The 14876-nt window shown below is 45.3% G+C and overlaps 1 protein-coding gene across 2 annotated transcripts in view; it reads right to left on the minus strand.

Moving 5' to 3' along the window:
• The window catches only part of sspo (SCO-spondin), a 113465-nt gene that overhangs the window by 39296 nt on the left and 59293 nt on the right, over positions 1-14876 (minus strand). For both annotated transcript variants that reach the window (XM_079490337.1, XM_079490338.1), the window contains exons 91-101: positions 14490-14623; positions 13412-13632; positions 12698-12733; positions 12257-12421; positions 5474-5686; positions 4547-4714; positions 3498-3632; positions 2256-2493; positions 1634-1786; positions 1451-1497; positions 630-800 (exon numbers count right to left, since the gene is read on the minus strand). In XM_079490337.1, the coding sequence (XP_079346463.1) occupies positions 630-800; positions 1451-1497; positions 1634-1786; positions 2256-2493; positions 3498-3632; positions 4547-4714; positions 5474-5686; positions 12257-12421; positions 12698-12733; positions 13412-13632; positions 14490-14623 (1681 nt within the window). The remainder of the gene's footprint in view (positions 1-629; positions 801-1450; positions 1498-1633; positions 1787-2255; positions 2494-3497; positions 3633-4546; positions 4715-5473; positions 5687-12256; positions 12422-12697; positions 12734-13411; positions 13633-14489; positions 14624-14876) is intronic.

Below are 14876 nucleotides of genomic sequence, written 5' to 3' on the forward strand. Positions count from 1 at the left end.
TTCTACAGCACAGATCGGTGCATCATCTATAACTTTATTATCATACCAGCAGCATTTTCACACAGCTCCATTGGTCATTCCGTAATGAAAGTCTTGAAATTGAAATATGAGATTAAACTCTTAAAAGGACAACATGAGATTAACCACATAAACCCTATAATACTTTGTTGACCACGGGGCAGAAGGCTCTATAATGCACCCTCGCCTCTTTTCCCTCTACACCAGGGGTTCTCAACCCGTGGGTCGCGACCCCTCGGGGGGTCGCCAAATTATTTTAGGGGGTCCCCAAATTATTTTCCAAAAAAACCCCCGATATTTTTCAAAAATAGCAGACCTACAAGCTCGTAGCGCGCCACTCGGTGGCGCGCTACGAGCTTGTAGATCTGCTATTTTTCAATAGCTAAATTATAACAATGTTTAAAACACCAAGCTATTTTTGTCAGAGTCTACACCAAACATCACGCCAAAAATAGCTCATCTACAGGCTCACAACGAATCGCAATGCGACGCGTGGTGGAGAGCTTGTAGATTTGTTATTTTGGTGGAATATCCGCTCGACTCCAGGGTTAATGCGATTAAACAAAGCCTACAATGCCTGCCCTGAAGTGACAACGTGAGATGAAACATACCCAGACAGGGAGGTGTACGACAGTCCTGGGCTTCTCTCTCCGGCCCGCTGCATTCCGAGCCGTTGTTACGCGGAGGCGGGTTGACACAGGCACGGGTTCGAACCTGCGTTCCCTTCCCGCAGGTTACGGGGCAGTCAGACCACACCGACCAAGGAGTCCAACCACCATCCACTGGAAAGGACAGGATGATAATCATAACATCAGCTGCTTCTACAATCAATGTACTGTCTGTTGTTCTCAATGTGATGTTTGTGACCATGAGCATGAGTATATTATCGTCTCTGTCGGGTAGAACAGAGACGTAGTCGTAGAACACAAACCGTTACTTTTCAGGAAACAGAAAAATAGAACCTGTGTTCCGATATATACATCCAATATAGTTATTATATAGTCACAAGCTCATGTTAACACCTTTCATTGCTTAATTCAATATTTATACAATTCACAGACATACTTAACCACTTTCAACTTGGCGTCCCTATTTTTTTATGTTTAAAAAAGTAGCTCACAACATGTTGCAATGCGACCGTACTTTTCCATGAAACGGTCATATGATGAAGTATAAAATACCCATTAGTTCATGAAAAGAATATGGAGATACAAGGTTTCTTCCTGACAGAGATGATATAGCGTGCCCTAGACGCTCGTTAGCTTTGCCTGTGAATCCTCCAACAAACTTGTATCCTCCATACAAAAAATGTATGAACCGGTTGCAACTAGCTAACCAAGAGTATTTTCTAAATATAATGAAGTGTGTGCAAAGAACAGCTGTGTGTGACATAATATGAATGAATATGATTATAGGTGTTTCTAGTACTCACCTCTGCAGTCAATGTCTTGGCAGTAATCTCCCTCTGGCGTGCATGTACTGAAAGAACGAATCAATGTCAAATATCACGTAACCACTTTGTGGTTACAGTAAGTATCACAACATTGCGTGTGCATGTGTGTGCATGTGTGTCCATGTGTGTGTGTGTGTGTGTGTGTGTGTGTGTGTGTCTCACCATTGTTTACACTCCCCTTGGAGCCAGGTGTCTCCCACACTGAGCTCCCGGTCGTCATGGAGACAGAGTGGGGGGCAGCGCCCCGGGTCACATGGTTTGTGTTGAACTTCCTCAAACTGACAGTCTGCTCCCGTGGAGTCTGGAACCAGTGACCTGACAGAGAACACATGCACAGTTCGTTACTGTTCACATGCACAGTCAGTGACACTTCAATCATCAAACAATTGAGGCGATTCGGTTAGAAATGGTCATGTCAAATGGTCGAAGTCTGATTATCTTAACTGGCGTGTGTTGAAATAGCGAAAGAAAAATGTAGATACATGAGCCTTAAACAAGAGATAAGACCCACACTGAGCGTTTGGGCAACGCATGCAGATGTGCTAGCTCTCATGAGAAGCAAGAGGAGTCCACGCAAAAAGCCATTTCACTCCCTGCTCCACCTGACACAGGGAAGCTCACAGAACGGCTATTATATATCATCTTTATTTCAGACAGAAGTCTAACATACACACATTACCATACAAAAACAAAAGAGAAACAACATGGGAAAAGGGATAATAGCAAGCAATTCAAACAAAACAAAGTACTATTGTTTAGATCCGGTGGCGGGTTCGTCTCTTACCTGTACCGAGTCCTCTGGCCCTGCCCACAGGTCGTGCTGCATGAGGCCCAATTGGACCATGAACTCCAGGAGCAGGTGGGCTGGCAGCTGTGATTGGTGCAGTGCAGCTGTCCGTCAGAGCAGCTGCAGTTGTTGCAGTCCACCTTGTGCCAGCTTCCCGCCGCCCAGCTCTGTCCTAACGAGTCAATGCAGTCACACTGCCACAGCTGCACACAAACTCCATCCTGCTGCAGTTGGCCTGGACACGCACGCACGCACACACACACACACACGCACATCACGTTTTATCATACTATGTGATGTCCTTGATGTATGGAAATAAAACTTGGTACAAGACTAATTTGTTCCCACTGCACCGGAGAGCTGAGGGCTCAAGCTTTATAACTCTCTAATAAGTGTCAAAGAGGGTCATGCCTCTTAACCATGTAAGACATTACTTTTTCTAATAATAAATGTGGTTGAGATCAATTAGCATCGACGCCCCTTGGCTTTGGAATAAGTGGCAGTCACTGGAACATACTGTAGTGTAGCCTATATCAAAACAATGCACATAATGGACAGCAATGGACTTTATTTAATAGATGTGCCCGATGTTCTGTGATACAAATTGTATCACAGAACATCGGGCACATCTATTACAATGCATTTTGTGACAGATCCTCGGGTCAGACCAACTACTCAGATAACGGCAGGCAGGGTGGCCTGATTCACAAAAGGTGTCATTTGCCCTGCGGTGAACAACAGATAACATCTGGACAGTCAGAAGCATCAGGCTCCAGTTAATATTCACACGCACACACACACACACACACACACACACACACACACACACACACACACACACACACACACACACACACACACACACACACACACACACACACACACACACACACACACACACACACACACACACAGGCGCACGCACATACACGAACGCACACAGATAACAAAAGCTTATCTGTTTAATAAAGGATTTCGCCCACAGTACCCATAGGGGACCACTGTAAAACACAAGCACACAAGTTTGTATTAAAGAAAATCGGTATTTTAGGATGGCAATGTTATGAAGGCCATTTTGTCCCTTCTTTTTTTATTGTTGCGATTTTTAACCCTAGTAGTAAACACCTTAATAGTAGATCTACAGGCTCATAATGCGTCACGCCATGAGATGGTAGATGGTACACGCACACACACACGCACACGCACACTCTTATCTGTGACATGGTACAGTGGCAGTACCTTTAGGGCAGCGGCATCCAGGCTGACAGTCAGCGCTCCCCTGGCATTCTATGCCCTGCTGGAGGTCAGAGCAGCGTTGGGGACACTCGTTGGCACACATATCAAACTCCTGTCCCGGTGGACAACCCTTCTCATCTGTGAACACACCAGCAAAACGATCCATCACCAAAATTCATTCACATCCATATCACAACATTGCATGCATTAATTATGCCGCATTCATTGTCACGCCAGCTGTAGGCTTTGGCTGCTGCTTGTACGATTACAGTCTCTCGACACAGTGGAATTCTCAGTGTTAAATCTGCAATCCATTATCTGGATAAGAAATAAATTGGGCCAAATAAGAGACGCTGCCTCTGGCATGTTAATGCCAGGAGAACCTGTTTCAAACCAGTGGTTTGAAATACGTGACAGGGGGGAGTTTCCCTGGTTGGACGTAGTGCGTGGAAGGAACACGTTATTCCAACCAGTTCCTTTCCCCTCCATCAGGCGCCACGGCTGGCCAGGGGGAGGCAGTTTGTTTAGAGACCAGGATTACTGCATGTTTTTGTGAGGGTACCTACCCTAGGGGACACGGGGAGAACATGCAAACTCCGCACAGAAAGGCCCTTTCGCACTGATGACGCGGAGGAGGAAGCTGAGCTATTTTTGGTTAAATGTTCCCCCCAGAATATGAATGCTGGGGTTCAAGTGGTTAAATGGTATTATATTCCCTCCACAACTATCTGCCCTTACACTGGCATTTCAAAGACGAATTTAAGGCTGATGTAGAATGTGTGGGGCAAAGCCAATGTTGTAAAAATACAATTACTTAACTACAAGCACTTCCTATTCAAATTCCACTTAAGTATTTCAAACAATTTGACCTACAGTACAGTAGTGTATACTGTGGAAAAAATACATTTGAGAAAAATGGAGATGCAACGATTCTGCCCGGCAGCAACGGTGTGTGAGTGTGTGTGTGTGTGTGTGTGTGTGTGTGTGTGTGTGTGTGTGTGTGTGTGTGTGTGTTGTGCGTGTGTTGTGCACGTGTGCGTGCTGTGTCTCACCACAGGGTTTGGTGTTGCAGGGTTTAACCTGGTTCTTCTCCCCTTCACACTTCCGCCCTCCGTTCTTGGGTGGAGGACTGGAGCAGGAGCGAGTACGGATGGAGCGACCTCCATCACAGCGCTTGTCACAGCGAGACCAGGGACTCCAACGAGACCAGCTTCCGTCCACTGTTACACACACACACACACGTAAATCAAAAATTGCTTTCCGCTAAATAACATGCATCATTATATTGCGGCTGTGTGTGTGTGCAAGTGAACATGCACATGCATGCAAGCTTTACTAAATTCACCTTCGAATTGAATGTAAAGCCAACTTTTCTATGTCAGTTATTCTCAAACTTTATATGTATTAAGCCCAAACCACACCAATGCAACTTGTCCCAACTCCTTGCAACAAAACAGTTTTAAGGTCAACCGCACCGATGCAACTCCATTGTGGACAATGGTTGCAAGTAGTTGCCTGTTGCAAGGAGTTGCATGATGAATCATTGGTGTGGTTTGGGATTTAGGTCGCGGACCCCCATCTGAAAAATATTTAGTGTTTACGAGCACCCTTAAGAGAAGATTTGTGCTGTTAAAAAATGTCTAAATGATTCAGCATTGTTCAACAATATTTCTAGATTGTTCTAAAACGTGCAGATCTAGGTTCCGACCCACTGTTTGGGAGGCACTGCTCTGTGCCAGTGATTTTCAACCAGTGGTCCTTGAGGGGTCCCCAGCTAAATGATGGAGAGTTGGTAACCAAATGGACCCTTTAACTCTTGGGAGTGTAAAATTAAACCAAATGGACCAAAACTAATATCCGTTAGTTCTGGGTCTGCAAGGCTAAATCTCATCAAATGGTTTATCCGTGGCTTAAATGGCCGACTGAAGAATGGGCCTTGATATGAAATAGGTTGAAAACCACCGCTCTGTGCCACTGACCTTTGCACGGTCTGATGTTGCAGAAGCGGTGCTCCAGGTTGCCTCCCAGGATGTCCTGGCACCAGGTCCCATTGGGCCCCGGGCTGTTGAAGGTCCTGATCCTCTGCTGCTGTCCCACGCCACAGGACCGAGAGCAGGACGCCCAGTCCCCCCACTCTGTCCACGAACAGTTCCTCTGCGCACAGTCCGGCCCCGTGCACGCATCGCCTCCATCTAGACACACACACACACACACACACACACACACACACACACACACACACACACACACACACACACACACACACACACACACACACACACACACACACACACACACACACACACACACACACACACACACACACACACACACACACACACACACACACACAAAAACCCATTAAAGATCTCTACTACCAAAACTCAAAACTAACCGAAAAGTTAAAAAAAATACAATTGTGCATATAGTTGAACCACTTGAACATGTAACTTGTAAGTCCGAACGTGTAAATTAGAACAGCTTGGCAGTAGCATCCTCTACAAAAGCTTGTAGATCTGCAATTATCTCACATTTTGCGTGACACTGTCATACAACAAAGTATAAAATACAAGGTAAAGAAAGAAAAGCAGGTGCGCTTCCTCTGGAAACTGCCCCACTGCCCAGTAACTGATTTAGCAGATGTAATCTGCTCTGAAGAATAAAACATGATAAATTGCATCTGAGCCAGTCTTGCATCTGCTAAAGAACGGCAGTATATTTACCATTCTCCTGGTCCCATTTGAATAAATCCCCAAGAAGTTCACACTACACTTAACTCAAATGACTAAATAAATCATTGCTGCAGGGCATAAACCTTCTATCTCCATATTCCATCTTTTTGTGTTTTTCGTAGATGAATTAAGAGTGTAGCACAAAAGTGGTGAAAATTGCCAATATACATGCTCACATGTGACTGACGTATTGTGAGCTTGTAGATCAGCCATTTTCACAATTTAAAATGTTTTTAAAATAATAATAAAAAAAAGGAATGGTTTTGCACATACTGTACAAGGTTTTCACCCGACTGCGACAAAATGAAACAGCAGCCGAGTACTTATCTCTGCTGCTGATGTACACAAACACAGAATCAGTTCCTGAGATAAACAAGCCACCTGGGCATCCGGTCGTTGAGATGGACAGACGTGTTTCGTCTCGCTCCTGCGCCAAGTCACAGAATGTTGACAAAAAAGCGCATTTTCTCGCTCATTTTCTTTTCATACTCCTGTGGATTATGGATTTCTACTCCAATTCACCCTGGTTCTACCATCACGTGGATATGAGGAGAATTGATTACGAGAACAACACCAGCGTAAACAACGAAGAACACAGCACGTTCTATCTCCTCGGCAACAACAACAATGGATCGACCGGTAAACATCTCGGACACGGCGCTGCTGGAATCCACGCACTGTTAACCTGCAATCCGACCAAAAGAAACAAACCCCTACTTGGCAAGATCGACAGACGCCTGTTCTGTTGTATATTCTTGTTAATGGCAGGAGACATCCAACCCAATCCTGGTCCTGTAATCACTAGACTTCAGGCGAAGAAACAAACTTGCCTGATGATCACGGACGCAAGGACAACAAAGGAGACGGTCGCGGCCACACAGCCAACTCAAGATACGGGCACGGAGCCGCCTTGGGGATCCATCGCAAGGACAACGCATGAGACGGTCACGGCCACACAGCCAACTCAAGATACGGGCACGGAGCCGCCTTGGGGATCCATCGCAAGGACAACGCATGAGACGGTCACGGCCACACAGCCAACTCAAGGTACGGGCACGGAGCCGTCTTGGGGACCCAACGCAGATCTTACATCGGCGGCAGTCGAGGCAAAAGACACGGACAACACCACCATCTACAGGCGTGAAGAGTCTCCACATCCAACCAAGGGGGACAACGAGGCTGGAGACGGACACCGTGATACTTTACCTGCTATTTCTGCTGTTTCTCCGGTCGACACCATGGCTCAATCGGCCCCACCAGAGCCCTCGGGACCCCATCCCCCACTCCCGCCACCCCACGACGACCCCCACGCACCCCCCACCCTCCCCCCACGGCAACCCGCGGCTTCTACAGACAACAATGGCCCTCCGCTCCCCTATTTCGCCATGGAGGAGATAAGCACCATAGTCAGAGCCAACGGACTTCATATCTTTCACCTGAATGTCAACAGCCTTGGACCCAAAATGGCTGAAATCAGGCATATGTTTCAATGCGGTAAGGCGAACATCATTAGCTTCTCTGAAACCAAACTTGATGAGTCAACTAAAGACCCAGAAGTTGAAATAGAGAACTATTCTTTGATCAGAAACGACAGAAACAGGCATGGTGGTGGCGTGTGTATGTATATTCACAAAGACACTGAATATGTTACTCGTACTGACTTACAGCATGATGAAATTGAAACTGTGTGGGTTGAATTAATTTTCAAAAAAGCTAAATCAGTATTAGTGGGCACCGTCTACAGACCGCCTGACCAACATGGGTTCTATGATATACTTGAGGGGTGCTTAGCTGAGGAGGAAGGTGTAGAGAAAATCCTGATTGGCGACTACAATACAGACATGCAACGAAAGGAAGCACCTGTGTTTAAGTCATTCAGTAAGTTCTGTGATCTACATAGTGTCAGTCAGCTAATTACCCAACCCACTAGAGTGTGTGATTCTACTCAAACTGTCATTGATCTCATTCTGTCCTCGGACAAATCCAGAATCTCCAAGAAAGGGGTTATTGTATGTGGGCTTAGTGATCATTTTATGATATTCTGTACCCGCAAAATACAAAAACTTAAGACCGGCTGCCACAAAACAGTCATATCAAGGGACCTCAAAACCTACTCTAGTGAGGTCTTTAACCAAGTATTGGAGAGTCTGGATTGGTCCGATGAGCTTGAATGCACACATGTCGAAGAAGCTTGGCTTGGCTTCAAAACCAAATTTACATCAGTACTGAACAACATGGCTCCTTTGAGAACCACCAGGGGCAAAACCCGCTCGGAACCATGGATGAATTCGGACATACTGGCTGCAATGAAAGCCAGAGACAAAAAATGCTCTGAGGTTCTAAAATGCAAGTCAAAGCTAGCCAAGCGCTTCGACAGTGTTCGCCAAGCTCGTTTGAACAACCTAAATACACAACGAATCAAACTACGAAACAGTGTAACTGCCATGACCAAATCAGCTAAAAGTAACTTCATTAATGATAAAGCTGAGGAAAACAAAAACAATCCTCATGAGCTCTGGAAGCTACTAAACAATACACTAAGCTATGGTCAGAAACTAAAAACCAGATTTTCGAACATAAACATCAAATCTGACAACACTCTCATCACTGTCAACCTTGATGTGGCCAACTACTTGAATATCTTCTTTACAAACATATCAACAACTCTGGTTAACAAACTGCCCTCCCACTCTGGGCTCTTTGGTGTAGAGCACATTACAACCTTCTACAAAAACCTAGGTGTTTGTAAAGACGATTTTAAACTAGTTATGGTAACAACTGATGAGGTAATTAAGAAACTGAGTGCCCTCCAACCCCACAAGGCCACAGGCCATGACAACATTCCCTCCAAATTTCTCAGAGACTCAGCCATCTCTATAGCTCCAATCATCACCCACATAGTAAACCTCTCCATCAAACAGGGACAGGTCCCCCAAGATTTCAAACTGGCCAAAGTAACCCCCTTGCACAAGAAAGGGAGTAAATTAGACCCCGGCAACTACCGCCCTATTTCTATTCTTAGTTCCATCTCGAAAGTGATGGAAAAAATAGTCTATGAACAGGTTGAAAAGTATCTTGCCACTAATAAATTATTGTACGAGTTCCAATCTGGCTTCAGAACATCCCACTCCACTGACACATGCCTCCTCTATTTGAGCGACCACATCAAACAAGAGGTGGACGCTGGCAAATACTGCGGCATGGTCATGCTGGACCTCCAAAAGGCTTTTGACACCGTGAACCACTCCATACTGGTTAACAAGCTAAAAGCAATTGGTTTCGATAGCACATCAGTGAGCTGGATGCAATCCTACCTGGAGGGGAGAGAACAGATGGTGGAAGTGAACGGAACACTGTCCCCCCCCCTCCCAGTGAGCTGTGGCGTTCCACAAGGAAGCATACTAGGGCCTCTACTGTTCCTAATATATGTAAACGACATGACTTCAGCCTGTGACTGCAACTTGTTCCTGTTCGCAGATGACTCAGCACTGCTGGTCTCGGACAGGGACAAACTGCAGGTTGAAAATGCCCTCAGCTCTGAACTCGGTAGAATCTGCACCTGGCTCGCTGATAACAAACTATCTTTACACCTGGGAAAAACTGAATCCATTCTCTTTGGCTCTATTAGTAATCTCAGCAAGGCAAATGGCTTCTCGGTTAGAGTGGGTGACAATGTTATCACACGTAAAGATGAAATTACCTACCTAGGTTCCATCCTGGAGGCTAATCTTTCCGGTGATAAAATGGCCACCAACGTAATCAAAAAAGTCAACCATAGAACAAGATTCCTCTACAGGATCTCCTCACTGGTCAACAAAAACACCTTGAAGACCTTAACAGGAGCCCTTGTACAGGGTTTCTTTGACTATGCATGCACCTCCTGGTACCACAGCACCTCAAAGGCCCTTAAAACCAGGCTCCAGACTTCCCAAAACAAACTGGTCAGGCTCCTACTTGATCTAGCCCCCCGAACCCACCTCACCCCTGCCCACTTCGACAGGCTGGAATGGCTTAGGGTCGACGACAGAGTACAGCATCTTGCAATGGGTCTGGTCCACAAGATTCGATACACCACCAAGATACCCATGTACCTGTCTAGATACTTCCTTAATGTTAACGAAGTCCACACCCACAACACCAGAGGGAGTGCAACGAACCATGTACAACCCAGATTCGGCACAAACAAGGGTCTAAATTCTTTTCGCTCCTATGCCACCAAAATGTGGAACGCCCTACCAACTGTCATTAAGACATGCGAATCCCTTGACTCCTTCAAAACCGCTCTCAAAGGGCACCTACGGATGGCTGCAATTCGAAACTGGCCCCCGTAAAATCTGAATCCCCCCCCCGCCCCCCCCCCTTTTTTCCCCTCACTGTATATATTTCTTTTCCCTTTTTACCTCCTTTTTGATGAATTCTTTTTTGATGAATTCCTGTTCTGTCTATAGAAGTGTCTATTTGTACGTCTCTAAATGTTTTGATGATTTGAACATGGTGGACCCTGTTGGAAACAAGTGTAATGCTTAATTGGGTCGTCCACTCACAGTTAACAGCCTTTGTATTGAGTTTGTGCTTGAAATGTACTGTAATTCTGCAAACTGTTAATAAATTCTTCAATCAATCAATCAATCAAAACCTCACACCATCCACGGGCGATTAATACTATGCTTACAGGGACAAGCATTTCATTACACAGATTACATACACCCCCCCTCTCCCTCCAATGCTATAAAACTGTGAATAATCATTCTTCTTAAATGGCAAAAAGGCCCATCTTTACTGTATGCCAGATCTTTCGAAAAACCAATTTTCCGGAGGGAAGTTTGTCATTGTGACAGCGTGACTCCTGGGAGCTGCCCAGTGTCACCTGCTCCCGGACACTGATCATGTCTATTGGCACAGATAGAGGTGGCCTTGTTCAAGGACACTAGTATGAAGGCACGGAGGTTAATGAGAGGATACAGGGCGCTTCTCTTTCGGGAAGCTCATGCTGACTTTCCAGTCCAATTCTCTGTCCTTTGCGGCTGCCATTGTCACTTTTTTTTTTAAAGATTATTTTTAGGCAGGTGTTACTGTATTAAGACAGCAACGGGAGACGGGAAGTAGAGGGCAAGGGAAAGATATTCAACACAGGTCCCAGTAATCTCTCCAAATTTGTCTAACTGATGTTGCAGACTGCTCCAGGGAAGATTATAGAGGTAAGACAGCTCCCCTCTCTGCAGTCTATTTATGAGCAGGCTACACGAAGACAAGCTCAAAACAATTTCAGAGACATTACCCATGTTCTGCATGAGGATTATTAATGAATGCGCTCTCGTAGAAGGTGCAGGGTACCCAGCTGTGGCTTAAATAGATTTAAATACTCCGTTGTACCATAGCTCACAATGCAAAGCGGCGCATTGTGAGCTCGTAGATCGGCTATTTTTGCTATTAGTCATACAACAAAGTATATGGGGCTTATAAATTGGTTAAAGGGATAAACCACCATTGGTATTCTGTAGACCAGTGGTTCTCAAACCTTTTAGCCCGTGACCCAAAAGAGAAATTAGATGTTTGCCCGGGATCCAAACTAGTGAAAATAGCAGATCTACAAGCTCACAATGCACCGGTTCACGTCGCATTGTGAGCTTGCAGATCGGCTATTTTCACTACTAATTTCTTAGATTTTAATGAAATTAGAAATGACTAAAAAGTTGCGTTTTTAATTCAGGATTTCTTTTACCTTTTCGGGAATGTTTTTTTTTGGGAGAGACAAGAGAGATTGATAAAGAGCTCTGATCGAGACGGATATCTCAAAGGTTCTTTTTTAAATTAATTAGAAACAAATGGTCCGGATGTTCGCTCGAAAATTCCTGCCGAAATTCGAGTCCTAAAAAAAGGGCTAGGGTACAGCCTTAGCACTGTGGCATGTTGTATAGAGGTTGTACCTGTGCACTGTGGCATGTTGCAGAAGAGGTTGTACCTGTGTACTGTGGCATGTTGTATAGAGGTTGTACCTGTGCACTGTGGCATGTTGTATAGAGGTTGTACCTGTGCACTGTGGCATGTTGCAGACCGTCTCCTGGTGGGAGGAGCCAGAGCAGGGGGGCCTGACACAGCGGCGGTGGCGTGACTTCAGGGCAGGGTGGAGGGCGTCGCTGCAGGTCCTGGTGCAAGGGCTCCATGACGACCAGGGAGAGAACCCTGCATCCTCATCTGTACGGGAGAGACGAGATGGAGACGGAGGGAGGATGAGACAGACAAATACCTAGCCTGACACTCTTGAAACAAAATTCTCATTTCGTTTCACTTCATTATTCAGACTGAAGGCTTTCAGTCTGACCAGGACATTTTCTTTAATGGTAGCGATTCAGGGCTGGAGCCAGGCTAACAAATACCTCAAAATTGTACTTAAGTAAATGTACTTAGTTACTTTTCACCACTGGACAGAAAGATGTAAGGTGAGAGGATGAAAGAGGAGTGGTATCTTACCAGGCGTTGTGGGCTCCTCCGTGGGAGCGACGATCACTGCCAACAGCAAGAAGCAAAAACACATTAGATATGATACATAGTTTCTAAGGTCTGCAGGCTATAAGTACTTAAAGTGAAATGTATCATCTTGGCCACACGGTTAACCTCGATTCTGATTTACAATATTTCACAGAAGCAGCAAATGACATTTAAAGCTGCACTGCAACAAAACATCTGTGTATGCTTGCAGTGTTAGCAAGAGATACGTGTTTTAGTGCCAGTTCCCAGCCATTGAATGTCATTGCAATTTACTATTTCGGCATTTAGCCGACACTTTTATCCAGAGTGACATACAACTAAGTGCAAGATTGGAATAAGCAGAGTAAGCACGAAGTCTAGTCAATAAACAAGGTAAATGAAAAAAATCACATAAGTAGAGTGAAGAGAAATTAGTCTGCAGTTAGTGACTGCAATGGGGGGTTTATTCCCGTTTGGGAGCCAGGAGAGAGAATAGTGTTGGATGTGTGGAGCGTTGTCCAGTGTGTATTTGGGAAGGTTCGTACATAATTCCTGTGTTAAATGACCTACTGTACTGTAAGTGAGTGGGAAGGGTTGTATGTCTTAAAGGTATCATCACACGCACACGCACACACACACACACACACACACACACACACACACACACACACACACACACACACACACACACACACACACACACACACACACACACACCTGGACAGTCAGGGGTCTGACAGTAGGTGGTTTCCTGTCGCTGTCCCAGGCAGTCCCTCCCTCCGTGGGCGGGGGCCGGCCGGCTGCAGCTCCGTGATCGTGTTTTCACGCCCAGACCTCCACAGGACAGGGAGCAGGACCCCCAGGGGCCCCAGGAGGACAGGCCTCCATCCACTGGACAGTTCTCCAAGGAACAGTTCCATCTGCCATGCTCACACGAACTAGAGATTGGGAGGATGGGAGATGGTTGGTATTTTACTGTATCTCCTGCATCAGCAACATCATCATCATCATCATCATCATCATCATCACCATCATCATCATCATCATCATCATCATCTATATTATTATTATTGTTAACAGAATTGGCATTGGGTGAGACGTCTACTGACATCAGCTTCTTATTGGGGCTGCAACGATTGATTCCTTCTTAACCAATATTCTATAGATTGCTTTTGATTAATAGAATAATCGAAAGGCAAATGTCTTAAACAAATTTCTTATTTATACTAGACAGCCTACACGGGAACGATTCAAGTTGGAAGTGCATGCCCCACGTAGACTACAACCAGGTTGCACCCGTCTGTCTGTCTGTGTTCCATTTATGCCATATACAGTATATATGGAGTTCAGTTCAGGTATGCCCAAATATGGAGTACTTTGACGTCATATTGATCACGTGACATTGTTGACCAGTGTTGGGTGTAACGGTGTTATATAACGAGAATACTTTTTTGGGTAACGGTGTAACTTAATGAGTTCGTTTTGCATTTAGTAGTTAGTTACTTAGATAAGTTTCCAAAAAAGTAAGCCCGTTACTATTCTGTGTCCCTTTTCATTTTGTTGGCAAGATTAAAATAAAATAAAGCCCCAACTCCCACGAGTCTTATTCCTCCTTCCTTCTGTGTGATTTTGCTCCCAACGCATCCTGAAGCGGTATTAATTCTCTGGTTAGTTTATATTCAATTAAATCGATTACAACACCTATTCAGTAACCACACCTGCAAGCTGTGCTAACTGTGCTATTTTTAAACGTGTTGAAGGTAAATACAGCGGTTAATTGTTGTTGTCTTCTCACCAGGAGCTGCAGTCGTGGACCAGTGTGTCTCCAGACTGGAGCTCTGCTCCCTCTGAGATGTTAGAGGAGACAGGTGTGATGGACACAGCCTGCAGAGAGGCCAGGAACGCTCTGTCCACCAGACATGGGCATTCCTAATGAACACACACACACACACACACACACACACACACACACACACACACACACACACACACACACACACACACACACACACACACACACACACACACACACACACACACACACACACACACACACACACACACACACACACACACACACACACACACACACACACACACACACGTTGTTTTAAATGCAGCAATTTCAACAATGCAGTAATAGAGACAGGCTTCAGCTTCAGTCAGCTTCTTCAGAAGAGGC

Source organism: Electrona antarctica (assembly GCF_951216825.1).
Source record: "Electrona antarctica genome assembly, chromosome: 20".
Lineage (NCBI taxonomy): Eukaryota > Metazoa > Chordata > Actinopteri > Myctophiformes > Myctophidae > Electrona > Electrona antarctica.